The following is a 20,163-nucleotide window of genomic DNA, read 5'->3' as shown; positions in this document are numbered from 1 at the left end:
CTGGATATTTTCACTTCTGATAAAAAATTAAGTCCCCAACAATGATAGTGGACTCATCTATTTCTCCTTGCAGTTCTATCAGTTTTTGCCTCATGTATTTTGATGCTCTTGTTAGACACATACATGTTAAGGGTTTTTATGTGTTCTTGGAGAACTGACATTTTTTTAATTACCTCTGAGAACTCATCTTGCTTTTGACGTCTGCTCTGTCAGAAATTAATATAGCTTCTTCTGCTTTGTTTTGATTAATGTTAGCATGGTATATCTTTTACCATCCCTTTTCTCAATCTATATGTGTTTTTATATTTACAGTGGGTTTCTTTTAGACAATGTAGAGTTGGGTATTGTTTTTTGATCCACTCTGACAACCTCTTTTAATTGGTGTATCTAGACCCTTGACATTCAGTGTGATTCTGATATAGTTGGATTAATATCTACCATATTTGTTACTGTTTTCTATTTATTTCCCTTTTTTTCTGTTTTTGTCTTCCATTCTTTCTGTGGCTTTAATTGAGCATCTTATTGATTCCATTTTCTCTCTTTCCTTAGTATATCAATTATACTTCTTTTTAAACTTTTTTTTAGTGGTTGCCTTAGAGTTTGCAATATGCTTTTACAAGTGATTCAAGTACACCTTCAAATAACACTATAACTCTTCATGGGTAATGCAAGTACCTTATAATAACAAAATATTCCTAATACCTCCCTCTTCTTCCTTGTATCATTGCTGTCATTCATGTCACTTGTACATAAGCTTGTGTATGTATACACACATATATATACACACATAATTGAATACATTGTTGCTGTTATTCTTTTCAACAAACTTTTATCTTTTAGATCAATTTAGAATAAGAAAAATAAAAGTTTCTATTTTCCCTTCATTTGTTCCTTCTCTCTGATTTTTTTTTTCTTTTTTTATGTACATCCAAATTTTTGACCCATATCATTTTCCTTCTGTTTTAAGAACATTTACTCTTTCTTGCAAGACAGGTCTACCACTCCATTTTTGTTCGTCTGAGAGTTTTTATTTCCCCTTCACTTTTGAAGTATAGTTTCACAGGGTACAGAATTCTAGGTTGGTGATTTTTTTACTCCCAACACTTTAAATATTTCACTCCATTCTCTTCTCGCTGGCATGGTTTCTGAGGAAAAGTCAAATGTAATTCTTTTCTTTGTTCCTCTGTAAGTAAGGTGTTTTTTTCCTCTGGCTCTTTCAAGATTTTCTTTTAATCTTTGATTTTTTTCAGTTTGAATATATGTCTAATTGTGGGGCTTTGGGGGCATTTATCTTGTTTGGTATTCTGACCCTCCTGAATCTGTGGTTTGGTATCTGACATGAATTTGGGGAAATTCTTCGTCATTATTGTTTGAATATTTCTTCTGTTCTCTCATCTCTCTTTTCCTTCTGTTATTCCCATTATGCATATATTATACCTTATGTCATTGTGGAGAACTGTGGAGTTTTTGGATATTCTATCCCATTTCTTTCAGTCTTTTTTTTTTTTTTTTCCTTTGCTTTTCAGTTTTGGAAGTTTCTATTGCCATATCCTCAAAGTCAGTGATTCTTTACTCGAGTCTACTAATGAGCCCATCAAAGGCATTTTTCATTTATGTTACAGTTTTAAAAAAATCTCTAGGATTTCTTTTTGATCCTTTCTTAGAATTTCCATCTCTCTGCTTTCATTGTCCATCTGTTCTTGCATGTTGTCTACTTTTTTCAGCAGAACCCTTAGCATATTACTCCTAGTTGTTTGAAATTCCTGGTCTGATAATTCCAACATCTCTGCCATATCTGAGTCTGGTTCTGATGCTTGCTCTGTCTCTTCTATCTGCTTTTTTTGTCTTTTAGTATGCCTTGTAATTTTTGGTTGAAAGCCAGGCATGATGTACTGTGTGAAAGGAACTCTGGTAAATAGGCCTTTAGTGTGTGGTAAGTAAGATGTGGGGGGATGGGAAGTGTTCTGTAGTCTTATGATTAAGTGTTTTGGTGAGCCTGTGTCCCTGAGCTGTGAACTTCACCAGTTTTTTCTCAGTAGTCCCCCCTCCTTATATGGAAAAAGTTGGCAAGTGTAAGTTAGGGTTGAGTATTTTTCTTTTCCCATCTGGAAGACTAGAGCAGGCAGGAGTCAGCATTTCTCTTCCCACAGTTCAATTAGGCTCTGCTGTAACCCCAATAATGTAGACTCTGGTAAAATAGTTTCTTCTTGATCAGGCCTCATTAAGAAGAACAGAATGCTTTGATGTATTTCAAAATGGTTATTTTTCCCCTCCCTCTACGGCACAGGAGAAGATTTCACTCTGATATTCACTGTGAGAAACTGGTAAAGCTCCTGGAGGAAAAACTCACAAAAGTGTGAGCCCTCCCCTCCCTCCTTTGACTGGGTCCCCCTGGAGTTTTAATCCTCAGACTTGTCCATACTGAGCCTCCAGTAATTTGTCAGTTACAGTTCAGGATTTCCTAACGTGTACTGCTCCTGGCAAACATTTCAGCTCAGACGATTGTGATCTGGTAAGTTGTAATTATGTTTTCACCTGTTTGTGTGTTGATGTTTGCACTAATGGTGCAAAGCAATGATGTGTAAAGCTGCTGGTGCTTTAGCGTGAGTCAGCGCAGTGGCACCAAACTGTACTAGTTGTCACTGTATACTTCACTGTCACCCACTCGCGTGGGTGGTTGGGGATGCCGGTTGCACTGAAGAATGTTCTGGATAAAGCTGTAAAAATTATTAATTTTATTAAATCTTGACTCTTAAGCACATCTGTTTAATATTCTGTGTGATGAGATGGGAGATATAGCTAGGTACTTTGCTGCGTATGCAAGTGTTATGGTTGTCTCCAGGGAAAGACTGGGTATGATTGAGTTGCTATGGAACATCATATTTACTTGAAACAGCAGCTGTGGGATGAACTGTGGTTTCAGATTTGGGGTATTTGGGTATTTGGAAGATATTTTCTCAAAAAAGAATGAAGTGAGCCTGTCATTGCAAGAAAAAAAAACTGATAGTATTTGCTTATGGTGATAAATTCAAGTGAATTTAGTGTTTGGAAAATTTATGTCTATCACTGTGAGCTTGGCAGCTTCCTTATACTTAAAGACTTTTCTAATGAGTTGGATATACTGATATTAACTAATGTGATGTGTTTTTTTAATATTGAATAATGAAATTTGTTAATATTTGGAAGATATGCATAACTCTCAGTGAATCACTATTAAAAAATGTACAACATCAAACATGGATAAAAGGTCTCTTCAAATTCCAAGATAGGTCAATGGATTTTAAGGTAACAGAGTACGAAAAGTTCACTGATACGGTTTCAAATTCCCCATCATGACTACCTTTAAGAAACTACCACTTATTGAATTTTGTTGTTGTATTAAAGAAGAATATTCAGAACTCACTGAAAATGTTATAACAATGAACATATTTTTCCCTTTTCCAACTATCATTGAAAGTATGTTTCCAAACAATATATCACAATGCATTGAAGCATTTGAGAATTCAGCTATTTTCTATTAAGCCAGACATTAAAGAAATTTGCATTATTATAAGATAGTACCATACTTCGTACTAAAATTTTTTAGGAAAAGATAGCTGTTTTTCGTAAAAGTATGTTATATATGTTAACATGTAATGGGCTTATAATTGTTAATTTTAAATGAATTTGTAAATAAATGAATTTTTTGGATAGCAAATATTAAAATTTTCCTTAGTTTTAGTTGCTAACATATTAAATATTGATAGATAATAATACACATAAATAAAAGCTCTTTGCGGTTCTCCGTAATTTTTAAGAGTGTAAAGGAGTCCTGAGATTAAAATGTTTAAGAACCACTGCCAAGAACAATGCTTATCATTGAATTTTGTTTAGTGGTTAATAGTTAATATGTATTTAAATTTACAGACCTTAACACCACAATATGCATGTCTATTACTTTTTTTCATGTTAAATAAAGGAGTCCTGCTCAAAAAATTGGGACTCAATGGGTGTTCAGGAAAAAGTGAGATCCAGTGGACTGGAGAATTTATGAAGGATTTGCCAAAAGTATAATAAGGGAACGTAAAACGTAACTCGAACGATGAATTGAGCTAGTATTTTCTAGCTTAAAAAATAAACCGTTCCTTATGCTAAATTCACCTACATATCTCTGCTCCCTCTCTCAGCAAAACTTTAAAAACTTTTAATCGTTTTCTGTGATTATAGACTCCATCTTTTTATTTTCCATTTCTCCTTCTATCCATTCATTTGGGAGTGCCATGGTCAAGATCACCAGTGACCGACCTTGTGTTGTCAAGTCATATATCTGTACCTTACCTGAATTCTCAGCACTGTTAAAGCGATTGACCACCCCTTCTTTCTTGAAGCCCTCTCTCTGTTGGCTTTTGTGACACTATACTCTCCTGGTTTTGCTCCTTCCTACCTTACTGGCTTCTTTGGTTTCTCTTCTTCTGCTTGATCTCTAAATGTTAGAGTGCCCCCAAGGTTATGTCCTGGGGCTTTTTTTTCTTTTCTATCTATATACTTTCTCCAGTGAACTGGGGCCAGTTGTCTCTTCTCTCTTCCCTGAGTTATGAACACTTTCCCTGAGTTATGTCTTTGTGCCAGGGGCACTCAACTCTTTAACTTCAGCCTCGAACTCCCCTCAGAAACCAAGATCAGTGCAGCTACCTCCCTACTTGAGATCTCTACATTGGTGTCCAGTAGGCATCTCAAATTCAACATGGCCAGGACAAGCTGATTCTCCCACTCCAACAATTACTCCTCATTTCGACTTCTCCATTCCAATAAAATGGCACCACGATCAACCAGGTATTCAAGGCAAACTCAAATGATAAGCCTTTTTCACTTAATAGGACTTTGTTTTTTTCTCAGGAAGACAAAACAAAACACTGTCTTCCAAAGAATTTTGATGTCATAATATTGTTTTAAGTTCAAGAGGTAAAAGGAAAATATTTACTCTTATTTTTTCCACGTATTTTCATGAAATGAGTACACTTTTTCCTGCAATAGTGCGGCTTCTCTTAAATCCTTCATATGTAAAATTTATCCATGTCTATTGATATTAAATAGCCACAGTTTCAAGGTGACAGGTTGCTGCTAAAATCATTCTGAATGTAGAATATTTATAGGAGTAATAAGGTTTAATCCCTGTATGATATGAAATTCAGATTGGCATCAGGTATCTAGAATTAAAAGTGCGGGGGCTTCCCTGGTGGCGCAGTGGTTGAGAGTCTGCCTGCCAATGCAGGGGACACGGGTTCGAGCCCTGGTCTGGGAAGATCCCACATGCCGCGGAGCAACTAGGCCCGTGAGCCACAATTACTGAGCCTGCGCGTCTGGAGCCTGTGCTCCGCAACAAGAGAGGCCGCGATAATGAGAGGCCCGCGCACCGCGATGAAGAGTGGCCTCCACCTGCCGCAACTAGAGAAAGCCCTCGCACAGAAACGAAGACCCAACACAGCCATAAATAAATACATAAATAAATAAAATAAAAATAAAAGTGCGAACTGTTAAAATCTGTGCGATATTTGAGAGTGATCTGTGTGTGCCTGACTGATGAAAAGAGTGGGAAGGACAAAAATGAGTTGAGAAAGATTATCATTTAGTACACTGAAATTATAAGATAAGCAAATGCATTCTGAGAATAAAACTCATCATGGACTTTACTTTTGAGCTGGCAGTGGCCCAGATGGACGGACAAGGCCAAAGGGGATTGCTGTCATCTCCCTATTCTATCTGAAAGAGTTTTCTTCCTTCTTTTGATTTCTTGGTAGCAAACTTGTGACATTTTTAACTTTCTCAAACTTTAACTAATGCATCACATTTAATACATTTTATCAAACTCTTGTTGAGAGGAAAACAACGTGGAGCAAATTGAAGAGAAGGTGAGGTGAGCTCTCTGAATGGGAAGAAAGCAGCCCACGACTAGAGAGATATCTGGGAATACACTGTACAACGTCATCGTCAGGGGAGCGCTGGTTTGCTGAGTGTGTGCTGTGCTAATTACACACCTGCAAACTGGAGGTGCAGGGAGGGGCCCCTGCGAGCCTCCCTTCCTCCAAAGGTGACCTAGGCTGTCTTACCTGGCTCACCTGTCTCTGCATCTCCCGAGCCTTCAGAGATTATTATCACCTGTTTACGCAGCCCAGATTGTGATTTTCATTGTTGGGGGGAGGGTCCTCTGGTGAGGCATCAGGAACCCCAAGTGGCTGAGCGAGAGGGTACTGTACATAGAGGGAGTATGACCTGGAGTTGAAAGTCAAGGTGAAATAAGTGAACCCGTTATTCCCATTGAGTCTTACTCATTTGTTTCACAGTCTGTTTCTTTAGTCTTTGGAAGAATAAACATAAAGATCATCAGACTGTGATCTCTGGACCAAGTGTATTAGGGAACTTGCTCAAAATGCAGATTTCTGGGTCCTAAACCAATCTGCTGAATCAGACCTTCTGGGGACAGGGCTGGAGAATCTGCATTTGGAAGAAACTCTCCAAGTCTTATACACAGTGAAAAGTTTGAGGACCACTAGCATTAAAAGCCATTTTCTGGTACTTATTTTCCATATATTTGTATCAGAATGAAGATGATCTAATTCTGATGAAATTCTGAACCAAGGAGAATGAATGAATACAGAGATAAAACAACATATTAAATCTCATGTGTTTTTGTGACTAGGGTATTAATGCTTCCTTGATTGATAGGAGAAAGATTAAATGCCCCAGTTACCAAAGTCTGAAAGGACTCTGTAGATTCTGGTTGTTAAAGGATGATTCTGAGAACACGTTGTTTATCTTCAGAGAGGAAGACTTATTACACATTTTGTAAAAAATGTCAGAGTTTTCATGATTTTTCCCTCTGAGCAAACTATCTTAAATCTGCCTTCACTGTTGTATAAAATGAGGCTCTTGGGAAAAATAAATGCTTGGCTAGAAATGCTAAGAAGTTCCAGGTTTTCTTTCATATGCAGTTAAACAAAAAGTTCTGTATTGTCAGGGAGGATTGAAGATAAAAAGTCAGATAAAGATAGAGTTTACTTTATTAGCTTGTATGTTTCCTTCTACCTCATAGTTTGATTCATTTTCACTACCTCCTGTCTTCAATTTGTTGGTTTCAGAATGTGACTGAGTTCAGTTTATGAAGATAAGGTTTATACATGTAGAAGTGAAGTTTAAGTTTTGCTTGCACGAGAGGTTATGTTTCCTATGTGGTTAATATGAAATGTAAACTCGGCAACCAAAGCAACCGTGCTGTTTTAAGACTAAACGGAAAGAGCTAAGGAGCATTTTTAGTATAGGTATATGGAAAACTATTCAAGAAAAACAAAACTAAAATTAAAAATTAGACGAACACTAATTAAAATGGGCACTTAAAGTCAGAAAATTCGAAAATCTCTCTCCATTGCCAATTATACCTAACTTTAGATAATATTTCAAAAGATTGTATCACGTTTCCAATAAAAAAGTTAAGGTGACATCCAATACTTTCATATTCATTTTATTTAATTCAGCTGAATTCTTTCATTCATTTGAGGCTGTCAGTACTGATGTGGCTTTGTAGTTATGGAATCTGAAACGTGAACTCATTGAATCAGGAATCAAGATGGTGCTGAAGCTAAAGCTAGAAGTGAGATCTGTGGCCCATTTGTTTTGTTTCCTTTAAATACTTCTGTTATTTTTCTTTACAAAAGTTACAACGTGCACACAGCCAGATAGTCTGACAATAAGAAAGTGTACAAAGGTCATCTTCCTATCACCTGGAGGTAATCACTGTTTGCATTTTGGTATATGCTACATATTTTTTCTTAGTATGAATGCACACTGACATTACACATGTGTATATATGTATACATTATATACATGTGTAATATTCGTATATATAATATATATGTATATGTACACACGTATACAGTTGTGTGTGTATATGTATATATGTATATATACACGAAAGTGTGTATGTATAGGTATGTGCACATCCAGTATGCTGTTCGGTAATTTTTTTCGCCAAACAGTATTTTATAGACATCTGTTGTATACACACATATGTATATATAATTTTCATCCCATTCCATTTATGATTGTACTTTTGCACAGTATTCTGTAGTTTGCATGTACCATAATATATTAAATGATCCCATTAATAATGGGCATTTAGGTGGTTTCCACTTTTGTAATCAATACACTGAAACCCCTTGTCTGAATATTTTCTTAGGATAAATTCCTAGAAGTAGAATTACTGAGTTAAAGGGAATGCCCACTTAAAATTTTGAGGTATATTGTAAGTTGTCCTCAGAAGTGTTGTGCCATTTTATACTGTTATTAGCAATGTCTTGAGGGTGATAATTTTGGAATATTATGCACAATCCTGGATTTGTTAATCTTTTAAATCTTTGTAAATATAGCATGTCAAAAATGAAATTCTTTTTTTTTTAAATGAAATTCTTACATTAATTTTCATTTGTTTGATACAGTATCTTGAGATTCCTTCAAGCTTCTATGTGCCCTGACTTGGCAGGTAGTGGCTGGAGTTCTGAAGACAGACAAGGGAAGGGATGATCTCACGAGGTCACTAGGTAGTTAGTGGACGTTGTCTTAAGGGCAACGTCTTGTATTTGCTGGATAGAAAGTCTCGTCTTTTTTCCTTCTAAACTTTCTCTTTTAAGGCTCAGTATAAATAACTCTTTTTATCCTTTTTTCTTTGCTAAAATAATAGCTTATTTAGTCATGGGCTTAATGACCATCAGTAAGGGTCCAGATCTTTGAAATACAAATGAACTCATTTGCCTACCATAGGGCTGTGGAGAGCTCAGACCTGATCCCAGAAATACAAATTCTGGCTTCCTAAAACTTGAATGGGGCAAGAGGGGATGGGAAATTCTTCCATTCCTTCTTGAAGGTCCCTTTCTTTCTCCCTTCCTCCCTCACTTCCTCAATTTCTCTCACTTCTAAAGGGCTCCCTTTAGAATTTCTGGCCCTTTTGTTTGTATTAGAAATCCCATTTTTAGCTAGATTTTGGCCTTTTGTGCTTCACAAGACTTAGAAGTTTAGGAAACATTTGACTCTGTGTGTTTTACCGCAGAACTTTGAGATCTTGGTGGATACGTTTAATTCATATCTACGTGATCACTTTTGGCCCTGCCCCAAAACTATAAAGGAAATATAATTCCCAGGTAGGAGAAGCAACGCACAAGATTTCTGCCTTTTACAACAAAACTGTTACACTCGATAGTTATTGGATTTTTAAACTTTGGTTTCTTATAAAAAACAGTTAATTCAGATCAACACTCAGTTATTTGATTAGTCCAATGTTGCCTTCATAGTATCTTTTCCTGCTTCCTGCAGGCATTCTTACACCGGATGAACCAGTGCGCTGCCTCGAAACTTGACAAAAATGTAACAGAAGAAACGGTGAAGGTGAGGAGGTGCCCTCGACCCCAGCACAAGGTCCCCTCAGATGAAATTTTACCCGTGGGATGTTGCCTCAGGGCTCGTCAACTTGTCTCCACTTCGGGGATAAGTTCTGTGCCAGTCCCCAGTCATTGTGTGGCCAACAATGAGAAAAAGGGAAACTAGGGTTTGGGAAAAGAAACGGGGGTTATGAGGATGGTGTAGAGGACAGAGAGAAATCTTTGCCAAGACCTTGGAAACGTTTGAAAGGAGGAAAAAAATATCCCCAGGTCCAAGAACCTTCATGTCTCTTGAGGGGGAAGGAGCTGAACCATGTGTGAGGGGATTGCTAGAGGGCCTGGGGGGCAGGATATGGGCAAATGCGGCTTCCAGTCTCTGACCCCTGGAGAGCAAACGATTTGGATGGTCCACTGGGGCAGAAAAAGTCCACACAGCATCTTCAGCTCACAAAGGTATAAGCATTTCCTTTTAAACTGTAGGGAAGGAAAATTGTGAAGAGTTTTGGGGAAAAAAGGGGGGGATGGTAAATGAAAATTAATGGTGCTATAGTCATTATTATTCATTGAAATTGTATAAATCATCATTGATATTTATTTTGGATGCCAACTTGCTGTTTTATTTTACGGAAAATAAACAATTCCCAAGGACTTTATAGGCACATCTGACTGTTTCCCATTAAATTCAGTAGTAACGTTTATATTCTCCTTACCATGGAGTGTTTTAGTTTGGGTGCTTTTGGTTGCAAGCAAAAGACGCCTGTTACTCAAAGGGACATGAAGGTACTTTGATTCCCATAGCAGGGACTTCTACGGGCAAAGAAGCCCTTCCCCCAAAGTCCGCCAGCAAATCTGCCCGCGCTCTTTTACCTGCAGTCCGCTGTCCTTAGTGGGGTGGGACGACGACCATACTTGGATTCAGTTGCTCAGGATTGTCTTGAGAGCCAGGACTAGGTTCCCGGTTCCCAGAATTGTGTGGGAGGGGAGAGGATGTCCAGACAGAATGGGTGCTCTGCCAGCCGGGGGGGTGGGAAGGACAGCTCCCCACCGACGTTTTCAACTTGGAGAGAAAATACTCTACTCCCATAGAATGTTTTTAAAACTTGCTTCACTATTGCACTTACACATTTATTTACAGATGCTGTTCTCAAACATTGAAGATATCCTTGCAGTACATAAAGAATTCTTAAAAGTCGTGGAAGAATGCTTACATCCAGAACCGAATGCTCAGCAAGAAGTGGGAACCTGCTTTCTTCACTTTGTAGGATCAATTTCTGTTTATTTTAAAAGCTTTTCCCCCTAAAATTTAAAGTTTCACTTTTGGCACAGTAGTATGTGGGAATTTAGCATTAGAATTAAAATCTGACACCAAAAGTTTGGGGTCTTTTAAGGCCAATGAAATCTTCCACTTAGAGCCAGAAAAGGGGAGAGGGCCTCACATCATCCATTTTATTCAGTGAAGAATAAACAGGCTTTTCTTCTTCCCAACGAGTTAGTTTTTTGCATCCTCTGTAGCTTTGAATTCTAATGAATATTCAGGCTGTTTCATAATGAATGGATTTTTATGTTTCTCTCAAACATAGAGCATTTCTCTTTTGAGGCAGAAAATCCTTACTTTTACAATGGTGCGATGAGCCTTTTATTAGTCAAAACATTCCCTTGTTAATTGACTTGTGACTAACCTGGAGGTGAAAAGACCTGGTCCCTCTACGTACACATATGCCTGCATCTGAATTTTTCTCAGAGGCGTGTACTGAACAGTGCCGAAGAAGAACAAGCCAGTACTTAGTTATTTCAAATTATATGTCGTGCTTGTATGATCATTTTCATCCCTTTGCACGTGATAGCTGAAATTATTTATGCAATCGATTTGCAAGGTAAAAAGCCACCTGTACGGTGAAAATCGTTTTCAGAACTAAAGGGCATTCATACTGACAAAAGAGAAATAATGCTGCTATTTCTACCACTCTGCTGATGCTAATTTTCAGAATACCAATTTGAATCCATTTACTTTTCAAAATGCTATACAATTAGTGTTTTATTTAAAAACGTATAGGAGTATTTTGTCATAGAAATCAATTTTTGTTTATTTTTGATTTTCAGTCTTTTATAAAGTAATGATATGGAGTTTCTAGATCTGTATTTCTGTATGTGGTGAGCAGACTCTGTAAATGTTATTTTTAGAATCAGAAAATATTCCATAAAAATAATTATTTTAAAGGGAGAGACTCCTTGGGTATAGGAAGATCAAGCTTTCGTTGGGCAAAACTATAAGCCACGTGTGTTTGTATCCACTTAATCCAGACTGTTCCCTTTCATGAAAGAATGCACATCTCCTGCCAGCTGGAGTAGTTACTATCTCAGTGCCGGGCTGCACATGGGAATCTTGCACCCTGACATCTATTTCCTCAGTAACACACTATGAATCTGTCAGCCATGAATTTAGTTAAACTATTTCTGAAGTTTGTTTTCTTCTGGTTTATCCCATCTCTTGAAATAAGTAATTCAATACATTTTCTACTGGCTGTATAAAATAGCACTCAGTGTTTCTAAATACATGTCTTTGAAATTTTAGAGGACGCACTTCTGTTCTACCATTCAGTCACTACATTTTCTGTGTCTTCCTCTTTTACTGGGATATTTTACTGGAATATTTACTGGGATATTTGATAGATATTGCTCATAGATACTTGGAGAAAATCTTACAGATGGAAGGGAGCTTTAGAGATCAAGATGGTGTGAAATTTCTCCTTTTATGAAAGAATCCCTTCTATAGCATCTATGAAGGTTGTTGATCTTGTTTTTACATGATCACTTTTAGTCACAGCTCTAATTGTTAGAAAATCTCTATATTAATCCTGAATCTGCCTATCACTGCCCATCATGACCCTTGCAATTTCCACCCAGTGGTCCTAGTATTGTGTTTTAGAGCTACAAAGAGTTGTAAATCCTTTACAATAAATAGGACAGCTATTGGAAAGTAGCTACCATTCCCTTACTTTTATATACTAACAAACATCTCTCTCTGAGATGACCTCTCAGATGTAATATCTTCAGGGTCTGTCATTATCTCAGTCGCTTGTTGCTGACTATTCTCCACTTTGTCAGTGTCCTTCTTAAACACAGCTGTCCAGATTGGTGCATATGACCTGCAGGGTACTATGCCCTATTGCATACATCATATTGGATTGTAATTAATACAAGTCTATCTCCTTTCCTAGACAATTCTTCATGGATCAGGGAAAATTTAAACATACTTATATATACACATAGTATAGCTCTTGAAACATAGTAAACACTTAATAAAGTTTGTTCATAAACATCACACTTAATATTTCAAAATGGCTCATAAAATGACTCTAACTTATTCTTACCTGAATTCACAGAAAGACAAGTTTCGTATCTACGACGAATATTGTAGTAATCATGAGAAGGCACAGAAATTGCTTTTTGAACTTAACAAAATAAGAACAATCCGGACATTTCTTTTGGTAAGTATATATTTATGTATCACCATATGCTGTTATTTGTTGATAGGTCCACTAAGAGCCAAGGAATAGCATCCGTGTGGTGTAAAAACTGCTTGTATGACATCTGTTTTTAACATATCCCTGCTAGGAAGCTAGAGAGTCATTTGAGAAATGTAAGAAGTGAGACTGTAAATCAACTATATTTCTATATATATATGCTCTTAAAATCACACACACACACACACACACAAATGAAATGAACAAAATGAAAAGAAGTGAGAGTTGGGAGAAGCTTGTTTATGGGGAAGCACTGTCATGCCCTCTCCTGGTTGATTGTGAGTTGTGAAACCACAGGTTCTTAGTGAGAGAAGACATTTATGCCAGAGTTCACAGTTGCTTTTATATCCCTCAGCTCCCTAGAGTTTCATTTACTTCTGCTAAGAGAGCTCTAAGTAGGGCAGTGACAGGAAGGAAATGCATCACGGGGATGGTAGAAAAGAATTTTCAAGATTGACTTTTCTCCTACATACATTCCATATTCAGTGTTCATAAAAAGAGCAAGAATCTGTGTTTAATTTCTTCAGGATAGTACAAATAAATGCATAGTTTGGCAGTTTCTTGGACATTGCAATTGCCAGTGAGAACCACACTGTAAATAGAATCCAGTGAAATTTAACAAATTGAGGAGTGGAACAGACCTCTCCACGATCCAGTTTTAGAGCCTGGATCAGCTCATTTAAAACGAAAAATAAAATGCCCATTTACAGCTCTTTTCCAAATAAAATGCCCATTTACAGTTCTTTTCCACTCGCACCATTAGCTCCAGGCAATCGTTGATTTGCTTTCTATCTCTATAGGTTTGCCTTTTCTGGAGATTTCATATAAATGGATTTGTACAATATAATCTTTTTATGCCTGGCTTCTTTTACTGAGTAAAATGATTGTGAGGCTCATCCTTGTTGTAGCATGTATCCCCATTCTATTCATTTTTGTTGCTGAATAATATTCCATTGTATTTTCTTGTATTTTGTTTATCCATTTGCCAGTTTATGAACATTGGGTCAACAGTTGACTATGATAATGATGGACCTTGAAGATCCTACATATGAGATGTCATTTCAGAGAGAGAGATTTCTTAGTAAAGTCAGGAAATGTCAAGTTTGGGCAATTCTAAAGAATGCTGTTATGAATATTCATGTCCAAGTCTGTGTGTGGACATACATTTTCATTCTCTTGGGTAGATACTAAGAGTAGAATTGCTGGATCAGAGTAAGTTTATGTTTAGGTTTTTTTTTTTTTTTTTTGTAATTGCTCTAGGGACTACAATATGCATCTTTTTTTTTTAATTAATTAATTTATTTATTATTTTTGGCTGCGTTGGGTCTTCGTTTCTGTGCGAGGGCTTTCACTAGTTGCGGCGAGCGGGGGCCACTCCTCATCGCGGTGCGCGGGCCTCTCACTGTCGCGGCCTCTCCCGTTGCGGAGCACAGGCTCCAGACGCGCAGGCTCAGTAATTGTGGCTCATGGGCCTAGTCGCTCCGCGGCATGTGGGATCTTCCCAGACCAGGGCTCGAACCCGTGTCCCCTGCATTGGCAGGCGGATTCTCAACCACTGCACCACCAGGGAAGCCCTACAATATGCATCTTAACTTAGGAAGTTTATTTCCCTGAGGTTGGTTATTGTTTTTTGTTTGTTTTGTTTTCAGGAACTTGCCGGGATTTAATTTGAGAATCTGTGTCTTTTGTATACGTAGCTGCTGCTGTCTCTGCTCAGTTTTTGTTTTATAACTTAGCCTTTCTCTTTAGGGGTCACTCCTCTGACTGGTTAACTTAGTGGTCAGCTGGGGATTTGAAAGAGGTGATTGAACATCATAATCCATATGATTTGTGGGTCTGTGTGTGAGGGTTGAGGGCGACACATTCACAGGGCAGGCAGTTTTCAAGTCAGATCTGGGTTTTTTTTCTCATGGGGCCATCTCAGGTCCTCTCTGCACGTGCATAGTCTGACATTTGCCCCGAGCAGGACTGCAATCTCAGGCCAGCAGAAATGTGAGCGTTCCCCATTTTTCTTGGGCAGTGTGCTAATTTTATCGACAACACTCCTGGGTGTGGGATTTTTGCCCTCTGCAGTCCCCTCTGGTAGCAGGTTTGCAGGGCCAGTGCTGCTGTGACAGGGCTACCATGCAGGATGAGCTGAGGATGGCCCTGGGGCTGGGGACATTTAGGGGGAGGATGGGAGGAGCCCAGGCAAGAATGCCACCAGCTCCCCTGTTCTTACCTGAAGTTCAGCAGTTTTTCATGAATAAACACTTCTCCGTTTGTTGTTTGACTTTAGTTGATTACCAGAGCCCTGAAATTGTTGTCTTTTACAATTTTGCTCAGTATAACAGTTGTTTTGGGGAAGAGAATTTACTCATCTCTTCTCTCTGCCGTGGCCAGAGGAAGTTCCTGTGCCCCTGGACCAATGGGGCTCTCTATGAACTATCAGAACTTTGCTCTCTCACTGAGGGCACTCTGTTCTCAGCAGAGCTGGCTCTCCACTAAATGTCACAAGTCCAGAGTGCTAGTTTTTACAAGATCCTACAGCATAGTCTGGTAGGAAGACCCTGGCTTTTATAGTTCTTGCCTTGGCACTAAGTGGCTACTAATTACCTGGATGACTTGGGGAAACTCATTACATCTCTGATGTCATTTTCTTTACTCATAAAATGGGGATAATAACAATCACCCTTTGAAGAACATTAAGGATTTACAGATTTGGGGTGATGATGTTATATTTTTGGGTACTTGCATATACTGTAACCGGAGTAAGTTTTTAGAATCAGTGGAATCTCTAGCAGCTTATTTAGGAAACATTCTTTCTGTCTACGTAAGGAGAAAGCTGGCTCTCATAAGCCAGTCTAATAAGGACCTACTGTATAGCACAGCGAACTCTACTCAATACTCTGTCATGACCTATACGGGAAAAGAATCTAAAAAAGAGTGGATACATGTATATGTATAACTGATTCACTTTGCTGTACAGCACAAACTAACACAACATTGTAAATCAACTATACTCCAATAAAAGTTAAAAAAGAAAGTGGCTGTTATGGAGAGAGTTTGCAATCTATACAGCACTAATAGACAAGGAAATAAAAGTGGGTTAGACAGTCATGTGTTCCTTAGGGTGCTTCAGCCCAGGGCTAGGTAGAGGGGGTGGCCGCATTTATAAGGGGTGCTCACTCATACGGGGACACTGAAACATCACTGGAAATAGAATGGGCTGTAGATAGTTGTGTTACATAGGATTCCTCTGGGGACAGTACCATACACAGGTGGAAAGAGTATTTTGAAGACCTGATTGCAGTAGGGGTTGAAACCCCCAAAGAGCATGTTTGAATGAGACATTTCTTTGCTGCTGTGTCTTCTAAGGTTTCTGGTGAAGTGCAAGTCATGGTGCTGGTTTTGCCGAGTTGGTTGAACAAATTGGAGCTGAACTCAGGTGCTCAGGGCAGTGGGGGGCTGGTCTGCTTCCATCACTCTTCCTTTTGCTTCCTTTCCCACTCAGCACTCGGTCTCTCCTCTCAAGGAATGTAGGACAGTCTTTTAAAAAATAGTGGTATAAAGGTTATAAATTATCAGTATGATGTTTGAAGAGCTCTTTTCTTCCTCAGTTAAATATTTATTATCGGCTTCCTCTGTGCCAGTCACCCTGATAGGCACTGCAGAAACAGGTTTTGACACAAGTTTCCAGTCTGTTATTTTAGGGAATTCCCTGGCGGTCCAGTAGTCAGGACTTGGAGCTTTCACTGCCGAGGACCCGGGTTCGATCCTGGTCAGAGAACTAAGATCCCACAAACCGCGTGGCGTGGCCAAAGAAAAAAATCTGTTTTTTAAATTTTTTTAATTAAAAAATTGCCTTTAAAATCTTTATTTTAATTTTTTTTTTGCATTGCTGCTTAAACCACAAAATAAAGACCAGGTGCTTCAGAGGATCAAGCCTGTATTTATCAGAGTTGATTCTTTTGACCATCACTTTCACTAAATGGAAGCTGTTTCTATTTCATCTCACTGTGATTGCTGATTTTGAGTTTTCTCCTTCCATCTTGGTTCTGTGGAGATCATATCTGACATCCTTCCCTGAGACTGCCTGGCCAGTGTCATTGGTGAGGTATTATACAAAGTGACTTAGAGATCACTGGATTAAAACAGGCCAGTTGTACAGAGAGGAAAATTAGAATTTTGAAATCAGTCCAAGTTGCGTCACTAGCCAGTGGCAGAGCATGGGTAGAACCGAGTTGTCCTTAGTCCTGATCTTCTGCAACACCGCATGACCTCCCCCTATAAGCAGGATGTATGTACGTATGTGTGCATCTATTTAGTCATCCGTCAGTACATTCTTTCATCAGTACATCCATCCATCCATCCATTCATCCATCTATCCATTAATTCATTCCTCCATCTCTGTCTCTTTCTTTTGCCTCAGACTTCATACTCAGGTGAATATATGTGAATTCATTTTCAAGATAAAGATTCAGAACACATTTTGGTTGCTAACTAATCTGAAAGGCAAAAGTATTTCCTTTCTCTCCTGTCAACTTTCTTTGTGACTGAATGTGCTTTTCTCAGAGAGAGAAGCTATATAGAGACATGCTTTCACAGGCTTTCAGCAGAAAAGTTTATGATGGAAGAAAGTTTCACCACCTCAGGCTTAAAAATGTACATAATTAATTGTCTTTATTTCCACCCCAGAACTGCATGCTACTTGGAGGACGGAAGAACACAGATGTTCCCCTGGAAGGATACTTAGTAACACCAATACAAAGAATATGCAAGTACCCTCTCCTTTTGAAGGTACTTTATGTGTTTACTTCATTGTTGTATTTCCCTTGTACCTGCATATTTTTGCCGATGATCTTTAAAAAATTTTTCTTTTAAATAGTGTGACATTCCAAAGAAAAGGTAAATATAGTTATTGGGAAAAATAGCTGTTTTGTCAGTTTTGTCAGTAATTTATATAGAGAGTGGGAAACAAATGTCCTCGGACAGCAGACTTTTAGTGCTCTTTGTAAAAAATACGCTTGTTTGAGTTTCCTTCAGCGTAAATGCGTTAGTTTCAAGATAGATCCCATTAAGTACATTATGACCAGTTTATATAGCGCTTTGTCTACAAGGTTCCTTATCTTAAGTAAATTTGCTTTTGGTATATTTTGTTTTCATTTCCCCAAACATTGGTGACTTCTTGATGCTAATGAAGTTAAGGCTAAGTTACATAATTTCAGAGCCTGGTTTTTAAATCATTATTACAGGGAATGGTGTGGGTCACATGGGATAAAAAATGATAGAAAGTGGAAAGACAGTGCTAAGACAACACTGCCTCTGGAAAACAGGAAATGCCTTACGGTCGTAGGTCCATGGCCTCATTACAATGACCAAAAGTTTTATTATGAGAAACATATTATAATATACTAATTACTGCTTATACTGCAAGGGTCTATGAATAGATTAGAACAGCAGTTCTGGAAAGGATGTTTTTTGGAAATGTAGCATCTGAATAGGCAGTTTGGGGTGGTGGTTGAACATTTGAGTTCTGAGTTCAAATCTTATGCATTCTGCTTACTAGCTGCATGACTGAGCTCGTAATCTAACCTCTTAAAGTCATGGGCTTTATTTATGAAACAGAAATGATGATGACATGATGAAATTATAACATATATCTAAAAGAATGTATATATGTATGCATATGTATATCTCTGTGTATATACATGTGTATGCATATACATAAGGGAGTACCTAATAATTAACTGAGCTGATTTATACACATCATCTAGCATAGTATGTACTCCATAAATGTTAGCCATTATTACTCATGTATATTTGATTCTTTTAACATATTAATATATTAACTACTTCTCAGCTTCTAAGTTAAAAAAAACCTCAGAAATGTTATGGACATACTAACTGGTGTTCTTACTGATTTACTTTTTGAGAAATAAATGTTATGAATTTGAACTAAAATGCATTTTTTCACTACAGGTTTTGTCAGTTGCATAAATTAGGTCTCAGTGAAAATTTTCTTTGAAAAGGATTTCTTCTTATTAAAAAAACAAGTTAAAGTTGCTTGCTTAGCTAATGTAGAGAGAAGCTAGCACAGGGATGTCCAGGTCTGCAGAGCTTTGGCATGGGAGGATTGGTGCAAATGTGACTCCCATCTTTCTGGGAGTCCCTTCAGACCTCTGACTTGGTGACTCACATTTGCACGCGTTCTCATCACTCCATTTATTCCTAGTCCTGATTTTGGAATCCCGAGGGTTGGTTTGTTTTAAGAGTCAGAAGGATAGTGATATTAAGAGAAATATATCAAGTTAAGTGGTTGTTCTAAATCAACTCCTTTCTGGTTAAGGACGACCTCAGGTGACCTCACAGATAGGAACATGGACATATCCTTGCTTAGGAAGAAAGAGGTCGATTCAGAGCATCTTCAGGAAGTGGAGGAATGACATCTTTTCCCTTTTTTGGAAGATTATCTTCACAAAGAAACAGGAGAAAACTACTTGTGTAGTAGATATATTGGTGTTGATGGTTTTCTTTGTTGTACCATTGGCTGAAAAACTGAGCTGGTATTCTGGGATGATCTGCAATGGTTTTATTTATTCAGAGAAAAACATTAGGGGATTAGGCCGTGTGTTAAAGAAAAGATACGTTGGTTTTATTTGTGGAACTTGGAATTATTGGGTTGGCCAATCAGCACAAGGTTCATAGCAGGTAACTGACAGATTATTACTAGTCATTTCTCCTGCTGTCTCACATTATCTAAATCCATGTCTCAACTCCAGAGATACCCACCGGGCACATAGACTGCAGGCTGCCTTCGCCACTTCACATAATTTACAAATAATTCTACACTTGAGGGTCTCTGCAGAAGCCTACACATCTCCTTTATGGATTTGTGATCCAGCGTAACTATTTAAGCCTTATCTTGGGAGTGACGTAATGTGCATTCTTTTGGTGCTAGTTCTATAGAGTGTGAATATTTTGAATGCAGGGTCAAAGTTTATGGCAGAATTTTCAACAATAACAGGACATCAAGAGAGTATAACAACTGCATATTTTTCCACTGTATGTTAAGAATTAAGAAAATTCTTTTAAAGACTTGCCTCAGGATTTCTGTAATTGTGTTAATTACATGATGATGGCAACTGTAGTAAAGAAACAAATGACTAATTTAAAAGTAATGTGGTCACAACTGTCTAGACAGTGGGTGTAGATGTTTAATTTTGTGCTTCTAAACAAGACCTTTTATAAGATTA

At 37.9% G+C, this 20,163-nt stretch overlaps 1 protein-coding gene across 5 annotated transcripts in view; it reads left to right on the top strand.

The window, feature by feature from the left end:
* The window catches only part of PREX2 (phosphatidylinositol-3,4,5-trisphosphate dependent Rac exchange factor 2), a 287,018-nt gene that overhangs the window by 71,399 nt on the left and 195,456 nt on the right, over positions 1 to 20,163 (top strand). For all 5 annotated transcript variants that reach the window (XM_036830767.1, XM_036830768.1, XM_036830770.1 and 2 more), the window contains exons 2-5: positions 9,340 to 9,411; positions 10,540 to 10,662; positions 12,788 to 12,892; positions 17,606 to 17,707. In XM_036830767.1, coding sequence (XP_036686662.1) covers positions 9,340 to 9,411; positions 10,540 to 10,662; positions 12,788 to 12,892; positions 17,606 to 17,707 — 402 coding nt within the window. The remainder of the gene's footprint in view (positions 1 to 9,339; positions 9,412 to 10,539; positions 10,663 to 12,787; positions 12,893 to 17,605; positions 17,708 to 20,163) is intronic.

This window comes from Balaenoptera musculus, chromosome 17, assembly GCF_009873245.2.
Source record: "Balaenoptera musculus isolate JJ_BM4_2016_0621 chromosome 17, mBalMus1.pri.v3, whole genome shotgun sequence".
Lineage (NCBI taxonomy): Eukaryota > Metazoa > Chordata > Mammalia > Artiodactyla > Balaenopteridae > Balaenoptera > Balaenoptera musculus.
The sequence above is the reverse complement of the archived record's forward strand: the minus strand, read 5'-3'. Positions and strand labels throughout refer to the sequence as shown.